This window comes from Neoarius graeffei, chromosome 1 (assembly GCF_027579695.1).
Source record: "Neoarius graeffei isolate fNeoGra1 chromosome 1, fNeoGra1.pri, whole genome shotgun sequence".
NCBI lineage: Eukaryota > Metazoa > Chordata > Actinopteri > Siluriformes > Ariidae > Neoarius > Neoarius graeffei.
In genome coordinates, this window is record NC_083569.1 from 43,354,842 (window position 1) to 43,380,415 (window position 25,574).

The window sequence follows — 25,574 nt, forward strand, 5'->3', positions numbered from 1 at the left end:
GTTGTTTCCAGTCAGCTGTGTCTAAAATTTGGAGCAAGTACAAACAAAATGGGAAGGTTGTAAAAGGGAAACATACAGGTAGATCAAAGCGTCAGGACAGGAAACTCAAAGCAAGATGCCTTGAAAATAGACAATGCACAAGAAAAGAAATGAAAAACAAATGGGCAGAAACAGGAGTCAATGTTTGTGACCAAAATGTAAGAAATCAGCAGAAGGAAATGGGATTTACATACAGAAAAGCCAAACGTTAACCATCATTAACACCTAAACAGAAGAAAACAAGGTTACAGAGGGGTTAAAGAGAAGGAGTCATGGACTGTGGGTGATTGGATGAAAGTTATATTCAGTGAAGAATCATGAATCTGCATTGGCCAAGGAGATGATGCTGGAACTTTTGTTTGGTGCTGTTCCAATGAAACATATAAAGATGACTGCCTGAAGAAAATAAGCAAATTTCCACAGTCATTGATGATATGGGGTTGGATGTCAGGTAAAGGACCTGGGCAGATGGCAGTCATTACCTCTACAGTAAATGCACAGGTGTACATTGAAATTTTGGACACTTTTCTCATTCATCAATCAAAAGTACTTTTGGTGGTGATGAAGTCATTTTTCAGGATGATAATGCATCTTGCTACAGAGCAAAGAGCATTAAAACTTTTCTTCAAGAAAGGCATATCAACTCAATGGCATGGCCAGCAAACAGTCTGGATCTCAATCCAATTGAAAATATATGGTGGAAATTGGAAAAAAAAAAAAAAAGTCCATGACAAGGCTCCATCCTGCAATGCTGATCTGTCAACTCTTATACGAGAAAGTTGGAACCTGACTGATAAAGAATATTGTTTTTCATTAGTGAAGTACACGCCTCAAAGAATTCAAGCTGTCATAAAAGCCAGAGGAGGTACAGCAAAGTACTAATTGTAATTTTTTTTATTTATGATTCCATAATTTTTTCCTCATCATTGAGTGATTCCATAATTTTTCTTCTACTTGATCTTGAAAAAATGTGCCATTAATTACAAAAAATTTATTTAATTTTTTGAGGTATATTTTACAAAGCCAGAATGTTCAGCTGTTAAATTAAATAATTTTGTGTCATATCTGTGATTTTTTTTTTGTGTGTGCTACAAAGTAAAACAGCTGAATTAACATCCTCCAGGAGTAGTGATTCCATATTTTTTGCCAGGGGTTGTATAACATTTTAGTTTGTCTTTTTATTTGTTTATTTATACATTGTATCTTGCTTTTTAAACTGCATGCAAATAATATTTAGAATCTGAAAAAGCAGCTCAGACAATCAACTTAAGTTGATTATGATTTGAGATTCATAAAAATCAGTTACCCATGTCGAAACACCATGAGTTGGCCTAGTGGTTCACGTGTCCACCTCTCGATCAGGAGATCGCAAGTTCTACTCCTGGTCGGGTCATACCAAAGACCATCATAAAAATGGTACCTACTACCGTCTGGCAAGGCATGCTGCAATACAGATGTGAGTGGGGAAGTCAAACTCTCGCAGTTACCAGAGGACTAGCCCCCACTGTAACCCTAGCTGTGTAGGCGAGAGGCCGAGGGCTATCGAAACAGAGATCAGTGCCACACCCATACGCCTTAAAGAGTTGGTTAGTATTAGGACAGGAGACTGCCTGGGAAAACAAGATTCTGGCATGAGAGGGACTTTGACTTGACTGACATGTCGAAACATTCTGAGTAGGATTACTTTTACCTTTGGATATGTGGAATTAATCAATTTAAGTTGCAAACTCTGAAACATTAAGTGTTCTTTGTCACAGAAATGTGTGTATTTGCTACGTTGTTGCCCTAGCTCTTGCTACCTTCTCTATTGGACAATTCCAGGGTGTTTTGCAGAACCATGTGTCCGATAAGAAAGTGTGTAATTTCAGTGCCAGCTATACAGATGGGTCAGCCCAAGAGTTCGATGGTATGTGCTGTAGTCCTTTCTATTATCTATATTATTCATATTTTGCATTTATCCCAATGCTAAAATGATGATAGAATATACTGTTTAAAGCAGTTATATAAGGTGTACCACTGTATCTGCAGGTTCTTGTGATTTTGAGAAAGATGCTTGTGGGTGGAAAGATATCAGTAAAGATGAATTTCGGTGGAAGCTTGAGAAGGCAAACATCAGCAGTATCCTGGGTGTGGACCATACTAGTGGAACACCATTGGGTACAGACCTATTGTTAATGCATATTGTTGCTCATATGAAAATGAATAGGTCATGAAGCTGCATATGTTTTACTGTCTTTTATGGGTCAGGTCATGCATTTAACGGGTGAGAATATTGGGATTTTCTCAAAGGCAATTTTGGAGTTTTCTTTCCCTCAGCACACTGCATTTGGATGCCAGATATGGTAAATGAAATAACAATAGTCAAAACAATTATTGCAGGTGCTGTCTGGTAATACCACAATACTAATAATAACCAACTTTTTTTTTCTTCAATTTTACAATTTTACCTTAACTGAAGGTTTAATTTTTCCTGATATTCTGAGTGTGAGATCAGGATGCAAAGTCATGCTAAAAATGTATCTCTTATTTTGTAGCTTTTGGTATCATCTTCATGATCCCATTGGTATATACTCTCATTTTGACCTAAGCCTGGACACTAATGGATCATGTGTGGTCTTGTGGGAGATTAAGCAGGGGCAGACTCATGGTTGGGTGAATACAACAGTTAGAACTGGAAATCATGATCCAAGGTATCCAACCTTAATCATTTTTTTTGAGCTCTTGATTTCTGTTTATTGTTGATTCCTGGTTTATAGTTTACTTTTTCTCCAATGTCTTTGAGTTATCATTGCTACATGCATCTAGACATCAACATTCTCAGTGTCTTTTTCTCTTACTCTCATTTACATGTATTCCCATACAGTTGTTTTTCTGTTGTTCCAAGTTTTATTGGAAATCAAGATATAATGATGGATGATATTACACTGATGGCCTGTGCAGAAGGGGATATTCCTGCAGGCTCAGAGCAGCTCAGCTGTGACTTTGAAATAAACATACAGTGCCTTGAAAAAGTATTCATACCCCTTGAACTTTTTCACATTTTTCCACCTTACAACCACAAACTTAAAAGTTTTTTAATTGAGATTTTGTGATAGACCAACACAGAGTAGCACATAATTGTGAAATGAAACGAAAATGATAAATGGTCTTTAAATTTTTAAACAAATAAAAATCTGAAAAATGTGGTGTGCATTAGTATTCAGCCCCCTGTACTCTGATACCTCTAAATACAATCCAGTGCAATCAATTGCCTTCAGAAGTCATGTAATTAGTTAATAGAGTCCTACTGTGTGTAATTTACTCTCAGCATAAATACACTTGTTCTGTGAAGGCCTCAGTGGTTTGTTAGAGAACACTGACGAACAAACAGCATCATGAAGACCAAAGAACTCACCAGACAGGTCAGGGATAAAGTTCTGGAGAAGTTTAAAGCAGGGTTAGGTTATAAAAAAATATCCCAAGCTCTGAACATCTCAAGAAGCACTGTTCAATCCATCATTCAAAAATGGAAAAAGTATGGCACAACTGCAAACCTACCAAGACATGGCCGTCCACCTAAACTGACAGAGCGAGCAAGGAGAGCACTGGTCAGAGAAGCAGCCAAGAGGCCCATGATCACTCTGGAGGAGCTGCAGAAATCCACAGCTTAGGTGGGAGAATCTGTGCACAGGACAACTATAAGTCGTACACTCCACAAATCTGGCCTTTTTGGAAGAGTGGCAAGAAGAAAGCCATTGTTGAAAGACAGGCATAAGAAGTCCCGTTTGCAGTTTGCCAGAAGCCATGTAGGGGACACAGCAAACATGTGGAAGAAGGTGCTTTGGTCAGATGAGACCAAAGTTGAACTTTTTGGCCTAAATGCAAAGCGCTATGTTTGGCGGGAAACTAACACTGCTCATCACCCTGCACACACCATCCCCACTGTGAAACATTGTGGTGGCAGCATCATGCTCTGGGGATGCTTTTCTTCAGCAGGGACAGGGAAGCTGGTCAGAGTTGATGGGAAGATGGATGGAGCTAAATACAGGGCAATCCTGGAAGAAAACCTGTTGGAGGCTGCAAAAGACTTGAGACTGGGAAGGAGATTCACCTTCCAGCAAGACAATGACCTTAAACATACAGTCAGAGCTACAATGGAATGGTTTAGATCAAAGAATATTCATGTGTTAGAATGGCCCAGTCAAAGTCCAGACCTAAATCCCATTGAGCATCTGTGGCAAGACTTGAAAATTGCTGTTCACAGACGCACTCTATCCAATCTGGCTGAGCTTGAGCTATTTTGCAAAGAAGAATGGGCAAAAATTTCAGTGTCTAGATGTGCAAAGCTGGTAGAGACATACCACAAAAGACTTGCAGCTGTAATTGCAGCAAAAGGTGGCTCTACAAGGTATTGACACAGGGGGGCTGAATACTAATGCACATCACATTTTTCAGATTTTTATTTGTTTAAAATTTTGAAGACCATTTATCATTTTCGTTTCACTTCACAATTATGTGCTACTCTGTGTTGGTCTATCACATAAAAACTCAATAAAAAACTTTTAAGTTTGTGGTTGTAAGGTGGAAAATGTGAAAAAGTTCAAGGGGTATGAATACTTTTTCAAGGTACTGTATGTGGTTGGTACATAGACCAGTCTGCCAGTCTTACCTTGAAGCAGACCAACGGTCACATATCCTCAAATGAGAATCAGGGACCAGGACATGACCAGACAACTGGTTCTGTTAAAACAGCCTCTTACTTTTTGCCCCAGTATTTCCTACATCCAATTTATCTATTTATGTTTTTTTAATGTACAGGCCATAAAATTACGATTTTCTTTAAAGATCATTATGTGTTTGTTGCAACAAAAAAGAACTCTAATCCATCACAGACAGCAAGACTAATCAGCTATCCCCAGCAAGCCAAATGTGTCAGCTTCTGGTATCATATCTATGGTGCCAGCATTGGTGAGTGATGATCATATGACATGAGTGATGAATGAATACTTCCTAAGACTTTTTAAGAGCCAGTGAATGAAATGTTGGTAAAAGTTCTTAAAATGCTATTCAGAATTATTGAAACAGCAAAATTAGCTCCAAGTTTGCTAACATATACAATGAAATCATTTAACGTTTTAATGGTTGTGTTGAAAACAAGGTGTTGGCTTATTAAAACACATCCCTAAGATTTTCAGTGTGTGTGTGTGTGTGTGTGTGTGTGTGTGTGTGTGTGTGTGTGTATGTGGCTATCTTGGGAGGTACTGATGGTAGTATTGCTGTAGATGAAGAGCAGGCGTGGAGCACGGGTAGAAATGGATCATGTTCACCTGATAGAGCATGTACATTTCAGAACTCTCTATGCGGCTTAGAACCTGACCCAACAGCTGACTTCCCCTGGGTCAGAATCACAGGAATGCAGGCTGCTGGTTCTGCTAGCCCAAGAAAGGCTCACATTCTGGGGACTGATCAAGGTGAGAAATTCAGCTCCAGCCATAGTTCAGCAGTAAGATTTACTTAAAGGAGATACACAGAGCCTTTATTTTTAAATACATTTCTGAGTGGATAGTATCTCCATCCTTGACTCTTGCATGCTGCATAAATGGGAATAAAAAATTATATATTTTTGAGAGTTAAAATCGACCACAAAATTGGCATTCGAGCTGCCCCACAGAGCCAGCCAGCCCTGAGTGCGTGACGTCACAGCAGGAACCAGTTTTAAGGCCGAGGCCTTTTACAGCTATAGACCAAAGTCATATAAATAAAAATTTATGGTGAAAGTAAGAAATCCTGTTACCGACTTGCTCAACTAAGACCAGAGGTGGACAGTAACAAAGTACATTTACTTGAGTACTGTACTTAAGTACACTTTGAGTATCTGTACTTTGAGTATTAATTTTTTTGGAAACTTATGACTTCAACTTCACTACATTTGAAAGGCAAATATCATACTTTTCACTCCACTACATTTCTATCAAGGTCCTCGTTATTCGTTACTATGAAGCAGCTTTGAAAGTGGATTTCTTTTCTTTTCTAAAACGTGATTGTTTTTTTTCGCAGGTGACACTGAGACAGTCTATCAGTAATTACTAGGGTCATGTCACATCCATAGACTGGATAAAATCAAATTCAGTGATTTCTCCACAGCATTAACACAATCAGTTGATGGCAGAATGGAAGGAAGCGGTTCTTCTGGGGAATCCACGCACCTATGGCCATACCTAGAACCCATGTTTCAGTTTTCTGAAAGGATTAAAGATTCATTTTGTTTTAAATGTTTGCTTTGTTTGCCAAAAACGGACCACATCACAGCCTACAAAAACTCGCCATCCAACCTGCAGAAGCACATTAAGGTATGTAAACATTTTATTCCTCAGCCTTGGGCTGAGGTGCTCTTGAGCGAGGCACCTAACTCCCAACTGCTCCCCGAGCGCTGTTAGCATGGCTGCCCACTGCTCTGGGTATGTGTGTATTCACTGCTTCAGACTGAATGCAGAGAGGAATTTCACAAGTGTGTGATGAATAAAAGTTGTGCTTTTTTTCTTTCTTTTCTTGAAACCTTGCAGTGAAGTTGTCTGTTCTTTTAGAGCTAGCGATAATGTTGCAATAGCTATGCAGTCTGGTTAGTCAAATGACTTTCTATGGATTTGCCTGCCAAGTTGCCATAGCCTTGTCCATGGCTAATGTTAAAACATAGCTAGGTAACTTGGACGCTGTTAGTTAGCATGTAAAAATGGAGTTACGCTAACATGAATAATGTTAACTTATCTGAAGTACTTTCAGAAATATGTTTTAGCATAATCTTGCCAAAAAAATGTAACAATATTTCTTTTCTAGTAGCGTTAGCGACCCAATATGATTTCAAGTTTGAAAAGAGTTTGCTAGCATGTCAGGTGGAGTTTCACTGACTAGCTAGCTTAACATTAAACCACCATGATGGCACAGCATGCGTTCATTTTGTGAATTCACATTTCTGTCTTTGGTAACAGCGTTAGGTTTTGTAAGTATTGTGGCAATAATACTGATGCATTGACAGAAAATGTACTTTTAGTACTTGAGTATTTTTAAAAGCAAATACTTCAGTACTTTAACTTAAGTAAAAATTGACTGTACAACTTTCACTTGTATTGGAGAAACATTTGACCAGTGGGATCTGTACTTTGACTTAAGTAATGAAGTTGGGTACTTTTGTCCACTTTTGACTAAGACTGATTTGACTTCACTGATTGTGTGTTGACTCTGATTAAAACAGGATGGGTGTTATGACTTATACATGTACATGGATGCATTTTCACTGATAAAATGTAAAAGGCTAATTAAATAATCAGATGAACTGAGACAATCACATTCTGAAGCAAATTAAATAATCTTATACTGGTAACTTAAATACGCAATACAAGTTACATGTATTAATCTAAATGCAGGTAAACAACGTGTTGTTTTTGTTGTTTTGTATCCAAATGAGAATCGCAGCTTACCTGTCTGTGTTCTCACTTCTTGAAGGCCGATCTTGTGGCTGATTGTTTTGAAACACTCTGACTTTCAGTTGTTCATTCAGTTCTCTGTCCATTCGCTTCTTCCACATAAGGCCAAGATATTGATGCTGAGGCAAACATATCCAGCGGAGAAATCTGACGGCTAGTCCACTCATTCTCCATTTTCTCCATACGGAGTTCTCCGCCATTACTGCTTGGCTCAGGCAATTACTAAAACCTGGGACGGGACGTCACTGGTTTTACCAACAACCGCAGGGAGGTCACTGCCCGAGCGATGTCACATCCTGTTCCGTCCCAGGTTTTAGCAACAACCCTCAGTTCTCACTCCGGGAGAACTGGTGCAACTGAACTTACTTTCCTTTTCTTGTAGTTTTTTCCCCCCTTTAATTGTTGGTACTGCACCCTCTTTCAATACGGGCTTATAGCCAACACTCCTCAACAGATCATAGGTTTCGTACGAGTCTTCAGTAAAATGTGCAGAGCAGAGGAGAGACCACTTCGTAGGCGCCCAATGTGCCCATGAACTTCTCGCAAAATGCATCCAAATCTTTGCAGTTTGAACAGCCTTGGGCCATGAATGCAACAAAAATCCACCTTCTGTCGTGTTCCTGCACCCGCCAGCAACACATCTATGTGGCATGGCGATAAATTAGCTCAGAATGGAAGCTCGAAGTTGCAGTCAGCTCTGTGTTTTAGTATAGTGAAAATGGCGATGAGACCGATAGCCTTCCTGCGGTGACGTCACAGATGGCAAGGTCATTCACTCAGACCGCTTGTCACGCTCCCGGGCTCACTCAACACTCAGGACTCCACTTCCCACAATCCCCCTCACACACCAGTCACTACCACATGCACTCCGTCAGCCAACCCGGAACCACTTCCTAGGAGTGGTTCCCCTGAGTTCTAATCACCATCACCTGTACCTTTTTGTATTTATACCCCTTTGTCTGTCTTGTTCGTTACATAGTATTGCCTCTACATTTCATGAGCCTACTGAGCGTTATTATACTGATTGATTATCTGTGTATGACCCTTTTTTTCCTGTTTCGCCTAGCCCTTGTGTTTGTTTGCCAGTTTCTCTTGCTTCCCAGTTTTTCAGTCCTCGCCTGCTTCCCAATTATGATTTGCCTAGCCCTTGTGTTTAGATTGCCTGTCTTTACTGATTCCTGGTTCTTGGACTCTAGCCTGTTTCCTGACCACGATTTGCCTCGCCCTCGTTACTGTTTTGGATCTCTCGGTATTGACCTGGCCTGGCTTTTGTACATTGCCTTTTTTCATTGTTCTCATTAAAACCTTGAGTTCATTCACAATCCGCAAGCGCCTGGTTTGTTACAGCCGCGTTACACTGCTACTTATATGAATCATTTTAATCATAAAAATGACTATATTAGATTTATTGTTAATGCTTAAAACTATTCCTATGCCATTCTTGAGGTCTCAAGGCATTTATAAACAAAAAGTGAGGCTGTGGTTCTGCATCTCCTTTAACTATTTCTACTTATTAGGTCAGAATGTCACATTTCAATCATGCTATACAGTAACTTTAGGCAGAAATGAAGTTAGACTGAACTGCAACCATTGTGAATCAATGAACAGAGAGAGAGAGAGAGAGAGAGAGAAAAAACACATCAGAATTATCAGTCGGAAATCCGCCGATCGGCAGAAAATTCTCATCCCTGAGTTTATACCATGGCCACTAATAATACTCTTTCTGACTGAGTGGCAGGGGTGAAATAATTCCTTATAGTATATGGACACAGGTGTTTTACTGGGAAATACACCACTCGTATTTTATACAAGCTACATCTGGGACATGGAGAACAAAAAACATGATATAAATCTCTATATGTCACTCGAGAGGAAATCAATTAATTGTTTTGATAAATTTGGGTACATTTTGTTGGTGAATGTGTCTATATAATAAAAAGAAAAATCACATGTTGGCTTAAAAAGAATAAAAAAGATAAAAAAGAATTTTCCCTGACACCCAATTATTTTTGTTTAGTGGACCAAAAGCTACTGAATTCGAATCACAGACTTCCAATTTTATTAGCTGCTTTTTTTTTTTTTTAAATAGAACAATTACTGAATTTCGGGCCACGTGGCCCTAAATTCTCCGCTATTTTTTCCTGCTTCACCATGACCCAACTCAAGATACTACGTCATGCATCACATGGTGGGCTTTCGTCGTTTATGCAAGGCATTGTGGGATACAAGTTTGAAACAGGAGAGAACAATAGAGGATGCGAATGAAACATGAAAGACCGACTACAGTAACAGAAAGCAAGAAGAAAAGACACTATGTTAGGAAGGAAAGGAAATGCAGGACCAAACTAATCAATGCCGGTGGTCAATGAGCACCTCGATATGATCAGCTGTTCGCTTAGCGGCAGAATGATGTAACTGTCAGTGCACTGTCAAGGTAAACCTGTAGATGGCAGTAATGCAACACTTGATGCCAGCTGCCGTAAAACCCAGAAGAAGAAGAAAAAGAAGTAGAAGGTAAACCTGCACATGTGCACACGGGCTTCCTCTGTCTGCTTGACTGCGCGAAGTGAGTGATTTCATGCACATTTGTTAGGGAATTCCCTCAAATTAAATAACTTCCCAGCCACAGAATGGCCTGGGTTTTTTTGTTTGTTTTTAGATATTCCAGAAATAAACATATCACAATGACCAAATTTCAGAGGGAATTAAATTTCAACGGTTTTATGACATCGAAAGGCCGTATAGTTTTAAAATCTTCAAGGCCAGGAAAAGGCTCTACCTATTTTTCCTATAAACACTGAGACAGACTGCCTCCTGCCTGCCCCCTGCTGGTAATCCTACATAGCTACAAACAACACTTTCCCCATAATTCACAAGTGATCCAGGGAATATCCCCCTATTCATTGTCTCTTTTTAGCATTTTACTCGTTATTTTACAATGAGCTGGTCAATTACTGGTGTGCACACACTCATCATGTTGGTTATACAGAATATCTCTACAATTACTCTGTGATGCACCACCTCAATCCATAATTAATGTGTCTTCTCATAAGATCTACATCCTCACTGCAGTAACAAAATCCATTGATTAATCATTAGCAATATTCCTTTTTTTTTGCAGACAAACTCACACTAACTGTGTATGTGAATGAGTCAGGCATGTTACACTTCCTATGGAATCAGACTGGCACTCAGGGCCGAGTTTGGCACAAAATCACACTGGATTATGGATCATCAGAGCAATACCAGGTGTTGTTTACCTCTCACAACCCTCCAAAGGTGGCCTGGTTTAGATTGATTTATCATCTGTTTCAGTTAATTATCCACAGCTTGCGTTTGAGGCCAAGTGGCCACCGAATGATGACGGGGTTATTGCCTTGGATGATATCTACATCAGGCGGCACGGTGGTGTAGTGGTTAGCGCTGTCGCCTCACAGCAAGAAGGTCCTGGGTTCGAGCCCCGGGGCCGGCGAGGGCCTTTCTGTGCGGAGTTTGCATGTTCTCCCCGTGTCCGCGTGGGTTTCCTCCGGGTGCTCCGGTTTCCCCCACAGTCCAAAGACATGCAGGTTAGGTTAACTGGTGACTCTAAATTGACCGTAGGTGTGAATGTGAGTGTGAATGGTTGTCTGTGTCTATGTGTCAGCCCTGTGATGACCTGGCGACTTGTCCAGGGTGTACCCCGCCTTTCGCCCGTAGTCAGCTGGGATAGGCTCCAGCTTGCCTGCGACCCTGTAGAAGGATAAAACGGCTAGAGATAATGAGATGAGATGAGATGAGATATCTACATTAGAGTGAGTATGAGCTGTGCAGACATGATCACCACCACACTTGCCCCCATTACACATCCCACAACACCAGCTGCATCCTCCATGGACTGCAGCTTTCAGGAGGGTGAGGAACAAATGTGCACTTATAGCTAATTACTAGAGATACGTACATACAGTATGTAAACGTGTAAAACCAGGATTAAAGAGGGACTACACACTTAAATGTGTTTTTTGAGCTGTTAACTACAACCCCAAATCAGAAAAAGTTGGCAGAGTATGTTGAAATTGACGGAAAACAATGATTTGTAAATAATTTTTGACCTGTATTGTACTCAAAACAATACAAACGGTAGATTGTTTGTTTTGGGTTTTTTTTTACCTCATGGATGTTATTGCTTCTTAAGAGAAACACAGTATTTCAAAGCTGATTCTTACAACACATTTCAAAAAAAGTTGGGATGGTGAAGCATTTACCACTTTGTAATGCAGCCATTCCTTCTCACAACATTTAAAAGATTTTTAGAGACTGAAGACACCAAGTGATTAAATGTTTCAGGTGTTATTTTGTTCCATTCTTCCTGCAAAAAGGTCTTAAGGTGTACAATACTACAGGGTTGTTGTCATCATATTTTTCACTTCAAAATTCACCACACATTATCTATTAGGGACACAGGGGACAGGCACCCTCTTCATCCACAGGCACGCCTTTGTAATTTGTGCAGAATGTGGTTTTGCATTGTCTTGTTGAAATCTCCCTGGAAAAGGTATCACCTTGAAGGCAGCATATGTTGCTTCAAAATCTCAATGTAGTTTTCTGCATTAATGCTGATAAAAGTAAAATGCTAATTTTATATATATATATATATATATATATATATATATATATATATATATATATATATAAAGTGTCTTACAAAAATATCAAGACACTGTCAATATCAATCTCAAACCTCTGGGTGACTCAAATAGGTTTTCCTCCAGAATTGCCCTGTATTTAGTGCCATCCATCTTTCCTTCAGTCCTGACCAGCTTTCCTGTCCCTGCAGATGAAAAATATCTCCACAGCATGATGCTGCCACCACCATGCTTCACTGTAAGAGTGTTGTTCTCAGGGTGTTGGGTTTGCACCACATATCGCATTTCCCATGATGGTCAAAAAGATCAATTTTAGTCTCATCTAACCAGAGAATCTTCCATGTGTTTGGGGAGTCTGCCACATGCTGTTGGGCAAACTCCAAACGTGTTTTCTGAAGCAATGGCTTTTTTCTGGCCACTCTTCCATAAAGCCCCACTCTGTGGAGTGTACGGCTTAAAATGCTCCTATGGACAGATACTCCCATCTCCGCTGTGGATCTTTGCAGCTCCTTCAGTGTTGTCTTTGGTGTTTTTGTTGCATCTCTGATTAATGCCCTCCTTGCCCGGTCTGTGAGTTTTGGTGGGCAGCCTTGTCTTGTCAGGTTTGTAGTGGTGCCATATTCTTTCCATTTTGCTATAATGGATTTAATGGGACTCTGTGGGATATTCAAAGTTTGGGATATTTCTTATAACCCAACCCTGATCTATACTTCTCCACAACTTTGTCTCTGACCTGTTTGGAGGCTCCTTGGTATTCATGTTGCTTGCTTAGTAGTGTTGCAGAGTCAGGGTCCTTCCAGAACAGGTTGATTTATACAGACATCATGTGACAGATCATGTGACACTGATTGCACACAGCTGGATCTTAATCAACTAATTATGTGACTTATGAAATGAATTGGTTGGAGCAGCTCTTATTTAGGGGTTTCATATGAAAGGGGGTGAATACCTATGCACACTCCAGATTTCTGCTTTTTCATCTTAATTATTATTTGTGTCAATGAAACAACAATTTTCATAATTTTCAATTACAGTGCATGACACACACACACACACACACACACATACATATATATATATTTGGGGGGGATGATGTACAGATTACCTGGCACTTTATAGATGATAGAATACTGGGGGGGGAAACTTGGCTGAAAAAAAACAACTAAATCAGTTATTTCTTTGCAAGACATCTGTAGCCATTGCCTTGTTATCTCAGAAAAGCTCCTAAAACATTCGTTTAGATGATCAGCCTTAGAGGTGGATCTCAAACACGGATGATCTCGTCTCGTCTCGTCTTCATCCGCTTATCCGGGGCCGGGTCGCGGAGGCAGCAGTCTGAGCATGGAAGCCCAAACTTCCCTCTCCCCAGACACCTCGGACAGCTCCTTGGGAAGAACACCGAGAGACATAGTCCCTCCAGCGTGTCCTGGGTCTTCCCCAGGGCCTCCTCCCAGGGGGACATGCCTGGAGCACCTCCCCAGGGAGGCGTCCAGGAGGCATCGGATGCCTCCTGGACATGGATGATGAAACAGAATTATAGGTTAAAATTAATGTAACCCCAACTCTTTTGAAACATGAAGTGAAGAGGTCCACCATACATGCCCTGGTTGTTGCCTAAACAAATACATGAATTATGGGGCATTCAACTACATCATACATGCCTTTGTACTGGACATGGCCCTCCTCAGAATTGAACACAGATTCCTGTGTATCAAGCCAGAAGTGCTGTCAATGAGCATGTTACATCAGTGGACCTCTCAACTCAGTGTTTCAGAAAATTGAACTTACAGCAATGGTCACCTTGTCTCACTTTAAAGGAGATATGCAGAACCATGGCCTCACTTTTTGTTTATAAATGCTTTGACACCTCAAGAATGGTATAGGAATAGTTTTAAGCGTTAACAATAAATCTAAGCTAGTAATATTTATGATTAAAATTATTCATATACAACCCCAATTCCAAAAAAGTTGGGACAAAGTACAAATTGTAAATAAAAACGGAATGCAATAACTTACAAATCTCAAAAACTGATATTGTATTCACAATAGAACATAGACAACATATCAAATGTTGAAAGTGAGACATTTTGAAATTTCATGCCAAATATTGGCTCATTTGAAATTTCATGACAGCAAAGTGGAAAACTGTTCTGTGGTCAGACGAATCAAAATTTGAAGTTCTTTATGGAAATCAGGGATGCCGTGTCATTCGGACTAAAGAGGAGAAGGACGACCCAAGTTGTTATCAGCGCTCAGTTCAGAAGCCTGCATCTCTGATGGTATGGGGTTGCATTAGTGCGTGTGGCATGGGCAGCTTGCACATCTGGAAAGACACCATCAATGCTGAAAGGTATATCCAGGTTCTAGAGCAACATATGCTCCCATCCAGACGATGTCTCTTTCAGGGAAGACCTTGCATTTTCCAACATGACAATGCCAAACCACCAGTGTTGTGCAAGTTCACACTTTTTTTGAACTAGTTCAAGTTCAGTTCAAACATGTTAAAAGTGAACTGTTCACGTTCATAGTTCACAGTTTTAATTCTGAACTAGTTCAAAGTTCAGTTCATTTTACTTTTAGGTGGGATATGAAAATAAAGACTAAAATCATATGCTACATTCTAGCTCAAAACTACTCACATATTATAGATATTATATTCTATCACACAAAATGGAAGTTATGTACATACTATATATGGAAAAAAGGACAAAGTATTTTGATTTCTTCACTGACTCAACCACTGCCACCAAAACGTTACACGTGACTTCAAACAAATGCTTTCAGTTTCAACTAACAGTAACTTCTAATAAATGACAACTAGACTTCCTCATAAATGTGTGTGTTTCTAAAAAGATGACTGCCAATATGTATATACACTGAAGGAGTGCTATTTTAAGATCCATATCAACAGCATTGACCATATCAACCATATTGATCAGACAGAGGGATGCATGCTCAAGGGCTTTTTATTTCTCAAAATACAAAACAGGAAAACTTCAGATAGCCTCATTCTTCAGTACACATCTGTGTATGCACACAACAATCAAATTTCTAAAATTATTTGGCATTGTACTCATCTGTGTTCTCCGTGCCGCTACTTGAACTTTCACTGGCCATGTTGCTGTGAGTGTGCGCTGGCTGTGGTGTGCGCGCTGTCTGCTGCCTGTAGCTAGGGAACACTGGGTTACGCCTACTCTGCTCTGCTGCATCATGGGTAACATAGTATGGAGCCAAATCATAGAGCCATCCACTATCTCCGGCTTCACACTACGTTATCCATGATGCATTGCACACACGCGGCACCTCAGGGCAGTGAGTGACAACAACATCAGACTGACAGTGAAGTAGTAGAATGTAAAATATCTTGCAAGCAGACGTGCCACTCGATTCACCAGGTTTCATGTTTCGTTCATCTTCATGTTTGTCGTTCATGTCGCATAATTTAAACGAATTCACGTTCAAGTTCTTTCATTACAAAGTTGTTGCGTTCAGTTCAAAGTTCATGGAAAAATGAGCGTGTTCAGTGAACGCGTTCTTTTGAATGCGTTCATGCACAACACTGCAAACCACATACAGTGGTGCTTGAAAGTTTGTGAACCCTTTAGAATTTTCGATATTTCTGCATAAATATGACCTAAAACATCATCAGATTTTCACACAAGTCCTAAAAGTAGATAAAGAGAACCCAGTTAAACAAATGAGACAAAAATATTATACTTGGACATTTATTTATTGAGGAAAATGATCCAATATTACATATCTGTGAGTGGCAAAAGTATGTGAACCTCTAGGATTAGCAGTTAATTTGAAGGTGAAATTCGAGTCAGGTGTTTTCAATCAATGGGATGACAATCAGGTGTGAGTGGGCACCCTGTTTTATTTAAAGAACAGGGATCTATCAAAGTCTGATCTTCACAACACATGTTTGTGGAAGTGTATCATGGCACGAACAAAGGAGATTTCTGAGGACCTCAGAAAAAGCATTATTGATGCTCATCAGGCTGGAAAAGGTTACAAAACCATCTCTAAAGAGTTTGGACTCCACCAATCCACAGTCAGACAGATTGTGTACAAATGGAGGAAATTCAAGACCATTGTTACCCTCCCCAAGAGTGGTCGACCAACAAAGATCACTCCAAGAGCAAGGCGTGTAATAGTCGGCGAGGTCACAAAGGACCCCAGGGTAACTTCTAAGCAACTGAAGGCCTCTCTCACATTGGCTAATGTTAATGTTCATGAGTCCACCATCAGGAGAACACTGAACAACAATGGTGTGCATGGCAGGGTTGCAAGAAGAAAGCCACTGCTCTCCAAAAAGAACATTGTGGCTCATCTGCAGTTTGCTAAAGATCATGTGGACAAGCCAGAAGGCTATTGGAAAAATATTTTGTGGATGGATGAGACCAAAATAGAAGTTTTTGGTTTAAATGAGAAGCGTTATGTTTGGAGAAAGGAAAACACTGCATTCCAGCATAAGAACCTTATCCCATCTGTGAAACATGGTGGTGGTGGTGTCATGGTTTGGGCCTGTTTTGCTGCATCTGGGCCAGGACGGCTTGCCATCATTGATGGAACAATGAATTCTGAATTATACCAGCTAATTCTAAAAGAAAATGTCAGGACATCTGTCCATGAACTGAATCTCAAGAGAAGGTGGGTCATGAAGCAAGAAAACGACCCTAAGCACACAAGTCGTTCTACCAAAGAATGGTTAAAGAAGAATAAAGTTAATGTTTTGGAATGGCCAAGTCAAAGTCCTGACCTTAATCCAATGGAAATGTTGTGGAAGGACCTGAAGTGAGCAGTTCATGTGAGGAAACCCACCAACATCCCAGAGTTGAAGCTGTTCTGTACGGAGGAATGGGCTAAAATTCCTCCAAGCCGGTGTGCAGGACTGATCAACAGTTACCGCAAACGTTTAGTTGCAGTTATTGCTGCACAAGGGGGTCACACCAGATACTGAAAGCAAAGGTTCACATACTTTTGCCACCCACAGATAAGTAATATTGGATCATTTTCCTCAATAAATAAATGACCAAGTATAATATTTTTGTTTCATTTGTTTAACTGGGTTCTCTTTATCTACTTTTAGGACTTGTGTGAAAATCTGATGATGTTTTAGGTCATATTTATGCAGAAATATAGAAAATTCTAAAGGGTTCACAAACTTTCAAGCACCACTGTACTGCATCAATTACAGCATCATGGCTGCGTAGAAGAAGGGTCCGGGTACTGAACTGGCCAGCCTGCAGTCCAGATCTTTCACCCATAGAAAACATTTGGCGCATCATAAAATGGAAGATACGACAAAAAAGACCTATGACAGTTGAGCAACTAGAATCCTACATTAGACAAGAATGGGTTAACATTCCTATCCCTAAACTTGAGCAACTTGTCTCCTCAGTCCCCAGACGTTTACAGACTGTTGTAAAGAGAAAAGGGGATGTCTCACAGTGGTAAACATGGCCTTGTCCCAACTTTTTTGAGATGTGTTGTTGTCATGAAATTTAAAATCACCTAATTTTTCTCTTTAAATGATACATTTTCTCAGTTTAAACATTTGATATGTCATCTATGTTCTATTCTGAATAGAATATGGAATTTTGAAACTTCCACATCACTGCATTCCATATTTATTTTAAATTTGTACTTTGTCCCAACTTTTTTGGAATCGGGGTTGTAGGTAGCGGTCTGAGTGAATGACCTTGACATCTGTGACGTCACCGCAGGAAGGCTATCATTCTCATCGCCATTTCCGGTATACTAAAACACAGAGCTGACTGCAACTTTGAGCTTCCATTTTGAGCTAATTTATCGTCATGACACATAGATGTGTTGCTGGCGGGTGCAGGAACACGACAGAAGGTGGATTTTTGTTGCATTCATGGCCCAAGGCTGTTCAAACTGCAAAGATTTGGATGTATTTTGCAAGAAGTTCACGGGCACATTGGGCGCCTACGAAGTGGTCTCTCCTCTGCTCTGCACATTTTACTGAAGACTCGTACGAAACCTCTGATCTGTTGAGGAGTGTTGGCGATAAGCCCGTATTGAAAGAGGGTGCAGTACCAACAATTAAGCTATTTATGAGCAAATAAGCTAAACGGGTATAAATTAAATTATATCAATAGAAAGAACAAAAGAGGAGGAGGAGTGGCAATATATGTTGATAATAGTTTGGAATATAAAATTAATAATAAAATGACGGTAGCTGTTGATGATTGGATGGAGTGTATTACAGTAGAAATATGTTGTGAAAAAATGAAAAATATAATGGTGAGCTGTATATACAGATCTCCTGGATCAAGCATAGAAGTTTTTATAGATTGGATGGAAAGTATAATCAACACAGAAGGTCATATACATCTGTGGTGATTTTAACATCGACCTTTTTAATCATAAGAAACACAAAATGACAGAAGAGTTCATTAACTCAATGTTCAGTATGGGACTGTATCCAACTATTACTAGACCAAGCAGGATCACTTCTCACAGCACCACTTTAATAGATAATATATTTACTAATATCCTGGAAAATAATACAGAGAGTGGACTACTATTAACAGACATCAGTGACCATCTACCTATTTTTAATGTATATTACTGTAATTATAGCAAGAAAAAGGATATTAAAAATTATAAATATATAAGAGTAAAAACTGAAGAAACCATGATTGCACTAAAAAATGACTTAATGATACAGGACTGGAATGTAGTTTATAAAGAAAAAGATGTTGATAAAGCATATGAGGAATTTTTAATAATATTCAATGAACGATATAATAAAAATTGTCCTATAAAGAAATACAGTAATATACATAAATATACAAATAGTCCGTGGGTCACCAAGGGGCTACAAAATGCCTGCAAAAAGAAAAATATATTATACAGACAATTCTTAAAGCATCGAACTATAGAGGCAGAGGAAAAATATAAAAAATATAAAAATAAATTAACTAATATTATGAGGATATGTAAGAAAGACTATTATAATAAATTAGTGGAGAAAAATAAAAACAATATTAAAGGTATATGGACTGTATTAAATGGTATTGTGAGAAATGGATCCAAAATTACAAATTACCCGGAGTACTACACTGAAAATGATAAGACCATAAATAATATGGAGGATGTGGTGAATGGTTTTAATCAATTCTTTGTAAATGTGGGACCAGATTTAGCGGCAAAAATAAAGGAACCCGAGACAACACAATGTGGGGAAATAGAAGATATGGGGGACAGAAATCCAAGTACAATTTTTCTAACTGCAGCTGATGAAGAAATTATCCAAATTGTAAGAAAATGTAAGAACAAAATCTCTGCAGACTGGAATGATATAGACATGTTAACAGTAAAGACAGTTATTGAGGGAATTGTGAAACCACTCACCCACATCTGCAATTTATCTTTTCAATCAGGTACATTTCCAGACAAAATGAAAATTGCAAAAGTGATACCATTGTTTAAAACCGGAGATAGACACCATTTCACAAACTACAGGCCTGTTTCTTTACTCCCCCAATTCTCCAAAATACTCGAAAAACTTTCAGATAGACTGGACAAATTCATTGAAAAACACAACCTCCTTACGGACAGTCAATATGGATTCAGAACGGACAGATCAACATCGATGGCACTAATGGAACTAATAGAGGAAATCACAAAATGTATAGACAATTAAAAAATAGCAATTGGAGTATTTGTGAACCTAAAAAAAGCATTCGATACTATTGATCATAGTATATTATTAAGTAAACTAGAAAAGTGTGGTGTTAGGGGAGTTGGGTGGAGCTGGCTGTCGAGCTATCTAAGAAACAGGCAACAGTTTGTGCAGTTAGGTGACCATAAATCTGATTTCATGAACATTACATGCGGGGTACCACAGGGGTCAATATTAGGTCCGAAATTATTCATAATATATATCAATGACATATGTACAATTTCGCAAGTACTGAAATTTGTTTTGTTTGCAGATGACACCAATATTTTTTGTTCCGGTGAGAATTTGCAGCAGACTTTGGAGACAATCACAACTGAAATAAATAAACTAAAACTATGGTTTGACAAAAATAAATTATCATTAAATCTAAGCAAAACAAAGATCATGTTGTTTGGGAGACACAAAATAGATTGTAATGTAGAATTGATAACAGACAATACTAAGATAGAAATGGTACAGGAAATTACATTTCTTGGTGTGATTTTGGATCCTAAAGTCTGCTGGAAACCTCATGTAGGATATGTACGAGCAAAACTGGCAAAGTGCTCGGCAATTCTGTGGAAAACAAAAGATATTCTTGATTGCAAATCTTTGCATACTCTATATTACTCATTATTTTTGCCATATCTGACTTACTGTGTCGAAGTCTGGGGAAACACCTACAAAACCACTCTGCAGCCGATATGTACAATACAGAAAAGAGCAATAAGGACAATAAACAAAACAGGATACAGAGATCACACAAACTCACTATTCATAAAATCACACATGTTGAAATTTATGGATCTGGTCAAATTCAGAACAGCACAAATAATGTACAAAGCAAGAAATAATCTATTGCCGAAAAATATACAAGGAATGTTTAGTGAGAGAGAGGGGGGATATAATCTAAGGGGAGACCTAAATTTAAAAAAACCCAAAGGTTAGAACAAATATGAAAAACATGTGCGTATCGAGCTGTGGGGTGACTTTATGGAACAGACTGGAGACAGAAATAAAACAAAGTGCAAATATAAATCTGTTTAAAAAAAAGGTACAAAAAATATTTTTAAACAAGTATATAGAAGAGGAAGTATGTCAACGGAGGATGATGAGGGATAAATAGAATAGGGTTGATTGTTATATTAGAACTAACTTAGTATATGGTATATATGGTATATATTTATTTATGGGGATAGATATCTTCATATTTACAGGGATAGGTATGTAGTAGATATTTATTTTTGTAATTATATATTTATATAGATATTTATGAAGTGTATATATGGTGTGTATATATATATATATATATATATATATATATATATATATATATATATATATATATATATTTTGTAATTATATATTTATATAGATATTTATGAAGTGTATATATGGAATGTAGTATATATTTAATTTTGTAATTAAATATTTGTATAGATATTTATGAAGTGTATATATATGTGTGTATGTATGTATATGGTATGTACTATATATTTATTTTTGTAATTATATATTTATACAGATATTCATGAAGTGTATATATTTTTATAGGTGTATTAATGTAGTTTGGATTTCGGGGTAGTTAAAAAGGGGTGGGAAATTAAAAAAAGTATTGTACTTATTCCCACTCCTTTTTCGAACAATGTGCAGTGTATTGTAATGTCTTAGCTCTTTATTTTATTTATTCTTTTTTTGTCACTTTCTCGTTTTCTTTCTTTTGTATGTACAAATAGTTACATACATTTTTATACATGTTCGAAATAATTTCATTCATTCATTCAAAAAGAAAACTACAAGAAAAGGAAAGTAAGTTCAGTTGCACCAGTTCTCCCGAGTGAGAACTGAGGGTTGTTGCTAAAACCCGGGACGGAACAGGATGTGACATCGCTCAGGCATCCCGTATCGGGTTTTAGTAATTGAGCCAAGCAGTAATGGCGGAGTACTCAGTATGGAGCACTTGCATGTGACGTCACAGCCGATCTAGATTGTGACAGACGCCATCTTGTCGGTCAAACGCCATATTTCCGCCTTCTACTTCTACTTTTACTTCTACCTTTTCTTCTGGAAAACCCTACTATATACAATTCTACTACAACGGCTGCGGCTACAAGCTCTCCCTACCTGTGCACGTTTATGTTTTTTGTGTGTATTTTTGCGTGTTGTTCGTCTGTACCGGACTTCAATATCCACTACAACTGTATGGACTTACTGGACATGGGTTTCCAGCAGAAAATGACAGTTTGTAGCGATTTCCATCGCATGCACAACATTCCGGACGAGGAAAAAAAAAAAAAAAACATTCCGGACGAGATAGCGAGACCAGCGAGGTCTCCGTGGATTGTTATCGGAAGCAAAGCGAAGGAGGCGGCGCTGGGAGCAAAAGCGAGGCTGCAGAGCCGGCCTGTTGACTAAGCTCAGAAAACAGCCACTCAAACCTCCACTGCTAAGCCTCTACCTCTCCAACGCCAGATCCATGGTAAACAAAACGGACGATTTGGAATTACAGCTGGAATTACCTTATTCTATTCTATAATCGGCTGGTCAGTGCTATACTCAATACTTAAGTGACTTACCCATCCAATGAGGATTCTTGTTTACAAGATGCCACATCTGAGTCGCTGACAAATCCTGAATTTCTGTAAAGATAACTGTCCAGAGATTTATAGGCACGCAGTGCTTCACCACTGAACAGTGAGGGAAAGTTAATGAGGTAATTATACACATCTGGGTATTCCACTGGCAGTTCAAAATCCGGTCGTGAAAACTCTGTCCGGTAAGCCATAAGGGTCACTAATCTGTAGATCGTTTATTTTAGACATATATCTAGTTATCTGTTCATTAGAAAAATGAGCCGTGGAGTCTGTCGGTTGAAATTGATCCATTCTGTACACGAGTGCAGCAGTATTCAGCGGTGTTTTTTACCGACAAGATGGCAGCTGTGTACTTTCCGGTCACGTGACTGCAAGATCTCTATAGAGGAACTGGAGAATGAGTAGACCAGCTGTCAGATTTCTCCACTGGATCTGCTTGCCTCAACAGCAATATCTCACCCTTATGTGGAAGACGCGAATGAACGGAGATCTGAACAAACAACTGAAAGTCAGATTGTTTCATAACAATCGGCCACAAGGTCGGCCTTCAAGAAGCAAGAACACAGATGGGTAAGCTGCGACTCTCATTTGGATACAAAACAACAAAAACAACAACACTCATTGTTTACCTGCATTTAGATTAATCCATGTAACTTGTATTGTGTGTTTAAGTTAGCGGTATAAGATTATTTAATTTGCTTCAGAATGTGATTGTCTCAGTTCATCCGATTATTTAATTAGCGTTTTACATTTTATCAGTGAAAATGTATGCATGTACATGTATGTTGCATAAGTTATAACACCCATCCTGTTTTAATGAGAGTCAACCCACAATCAATGAAGTCAAATCAGTCTTAGGTGAGCGAGTCGGTAACGGTATTTCTTACTTTCACCATAAATTTTTATTTATATGACTTTGGTCTATAGCTGTCAAAGGCCTCGGACTTAAAATCGGTTCCCGCTGTGATGTCACACACCCAGGGCTGGCTGGCTCAGCTGGGTAGCTCAAATTTGCGGTCGATTTTAACTCTCAAAAAAATATATATATTTTATTCCCATTTATGCAGCATACAAAAGTCAAGGATGGAGATACTATCCACTCAGAAATGTATTTTAAAATAAAGGTTCTGCAAATCTCCTTTAAATAATATAACTTTCATGACAAAAAAAAAAATCATTCTTGAAGAACAAATATTAACTGGTTAAAATGTTTGATTTATTTTTGATAAATGTTGGTAGTGGACTCCTGTGGGACATTTTGGACCAAATTGCTGTTTATCATCAGCAGTGATGTGGAATAAAAATTATTTTGACATGGAGCCATAATAATATTTCTGCTTTAGGACTATGCAACTGGGTTCTGGAAAGTGAGAATGGGTTTGACTGGACTCGTCAACAGGGTCTGCAGGAAGACACAGGCAGTGAAGGACTCCATAATTTTTTCATAAAGCTGGCTGTCCATATCATTACAGATCCAGCACAATATATACATCCATCCATTATCCATAACCGCTTATCCTGTGCAGGGTCGTGGGCAAGCTGGAGCCTATTCCAGCTGACAATGGCGAGAGGCAGGGTACACCCTGGACAAGTTGCCAGATCACCACACAAAGAGACAAACAACCATTCACACTCACATTCACACCTATGGTCAATTTAGAGCCACCAGTTAGCCTAACCTGTATGTCTTTGGACTGTGGGGGAAACCGGAGCACCCCCACACATGCCCCTTTTCCACCAAAGCAGTTCCAGGGCTGGTTCGGGGCCAGTGCTTAGTTTGGAACCGGGTTTTCTGTTTCCACTGACAAAGAACTGGCTCTGGGGCCAGAAAAACCGGTTCCAGGCTAGCACCAACTCTCTGCTGGGCCAGAGGAAAGAACCGCTTACGTCAGCGGGGGGGCGGAGTTGTTAAAACCAACAACAATAACAAGACCGCGAAAGATCGCCATTTTTAAGCGACAAGAAGCAGCAGCTGTACAAACGCGAAGTCATCCATTATTATTATTGTTGCCGCTGCTGCTTCTTCCATGTTGTTTTTGCTTTGATATTCGCGCCAAGGTTTATGTAAACGTAGCGCCGTAACTTCCGTATACAGCGACATAACTGATGTATACAGCGACGTAATGACGTATACAGTGACGTAATGACATGGCTCCGCTTAGCACCGCGAGCGATGGAAAAGCAAACTGGTTCTCAGCTGGCTCGCAAGTTGAACGAGTTGTGAACCAGCACCAGCACTGGCTCCGAACCAGCCCTGGAACTGATTTGGTGGAAAAGGGGTAACAGACACGGGGAGAACATGCAAACTCCACACAGAAAGGTCCACGTTGGCCACTGGGCTCAAACCCAGAACCTTCTTGCTGTGAGGCGACAGTGCTAACCACTACACCACCATGCCGCCCAGTCCTGATTGAGCCTAGTGAAATAATATACACTGCTGTAAGTGATCATAGTGGGCTTAGTCTGATTTTCTGTGCTGTTAGGCTGGTATATGGCAGTAGAGGCCAGTAATGGAGATCAGAACAGTTATGCTGCTCTACAGAGTCCTGCTATGAGACAAGCCAGCACTGAGTGTGTGCTCAAGTTCTACTATCACATGTATGGTGAAGGTAAGATAAATGCTATAGGACACATCAAAGGAGACACATGCCTATGGTCAATCATTCACTCATCATCAGTAGCCACATTATTCTGGTCATGGTGGATTTGTAACCTATCTCAAAGATAATGGGCAAGAGGTGGGAATGTTTTGTTTGTTTTATCTGTAACCGCTTATCCCTTGCGGGAGGTGGGCGAGAGGCAGGGTACACCCTGGACAAGTCGCTAGCTCATCGCAGGGCTGACACACACAGAGACACAAACAACCATTCACACTCATGGTCAATTTAGAGCCACCAATTCACCTAACCCACATACAGTATCTTTGGACTGTGGCAGGAAACCCGCGCAGACACGGGGAAAACATGCAAACTCCACACAGAAAGGCCCTCATTGGCCACTGGGTTCAAAACCAGAACCTTCTTGCTGTGAGGTGACAGTGCTAACCACTATACCACCATGCCGCCCAGAGGTGGGAATAAATCCTGTTTTGAAAGCTAGTGTATCAGGAGACAATATAACCATACACAGATTCATATACTTTTTCCCAACTAAAGTCAGTTTA

General features: G+C 39.4%; 1 protein-coding gene across 1 annotated transcript in view; it reads left to right on the plus strand.

Moving 5' to 3' along the window:
* Positions 1–25,574, plus strand: part of plxdc2a (plexin domain containing 2a) — a 98,819-nt gene that overhangs the window by 19,331 nt on the left and 53,914 nt on the right. Inside the window, exons 2-5 of the mRNA XM_060919069.1 lie at positions 1,829–1,945; positions 2,068–2,196; positions 5,388–5,489; positions 24,895–25,020. Of these exons, the coding sequence (XP_060775052.1) occupies positions 1,829–1,945; positions 2,068–2,196; positions 5,388–5,489; positions 24,895–25,020 (474 nt within the window). The remainder of the gene's footprint in view (positions 1–1,828; positions 1,946–2,067; positions 2,197–5,387; positions 5,490–24,894; positions 25,021–25,574) is intronic.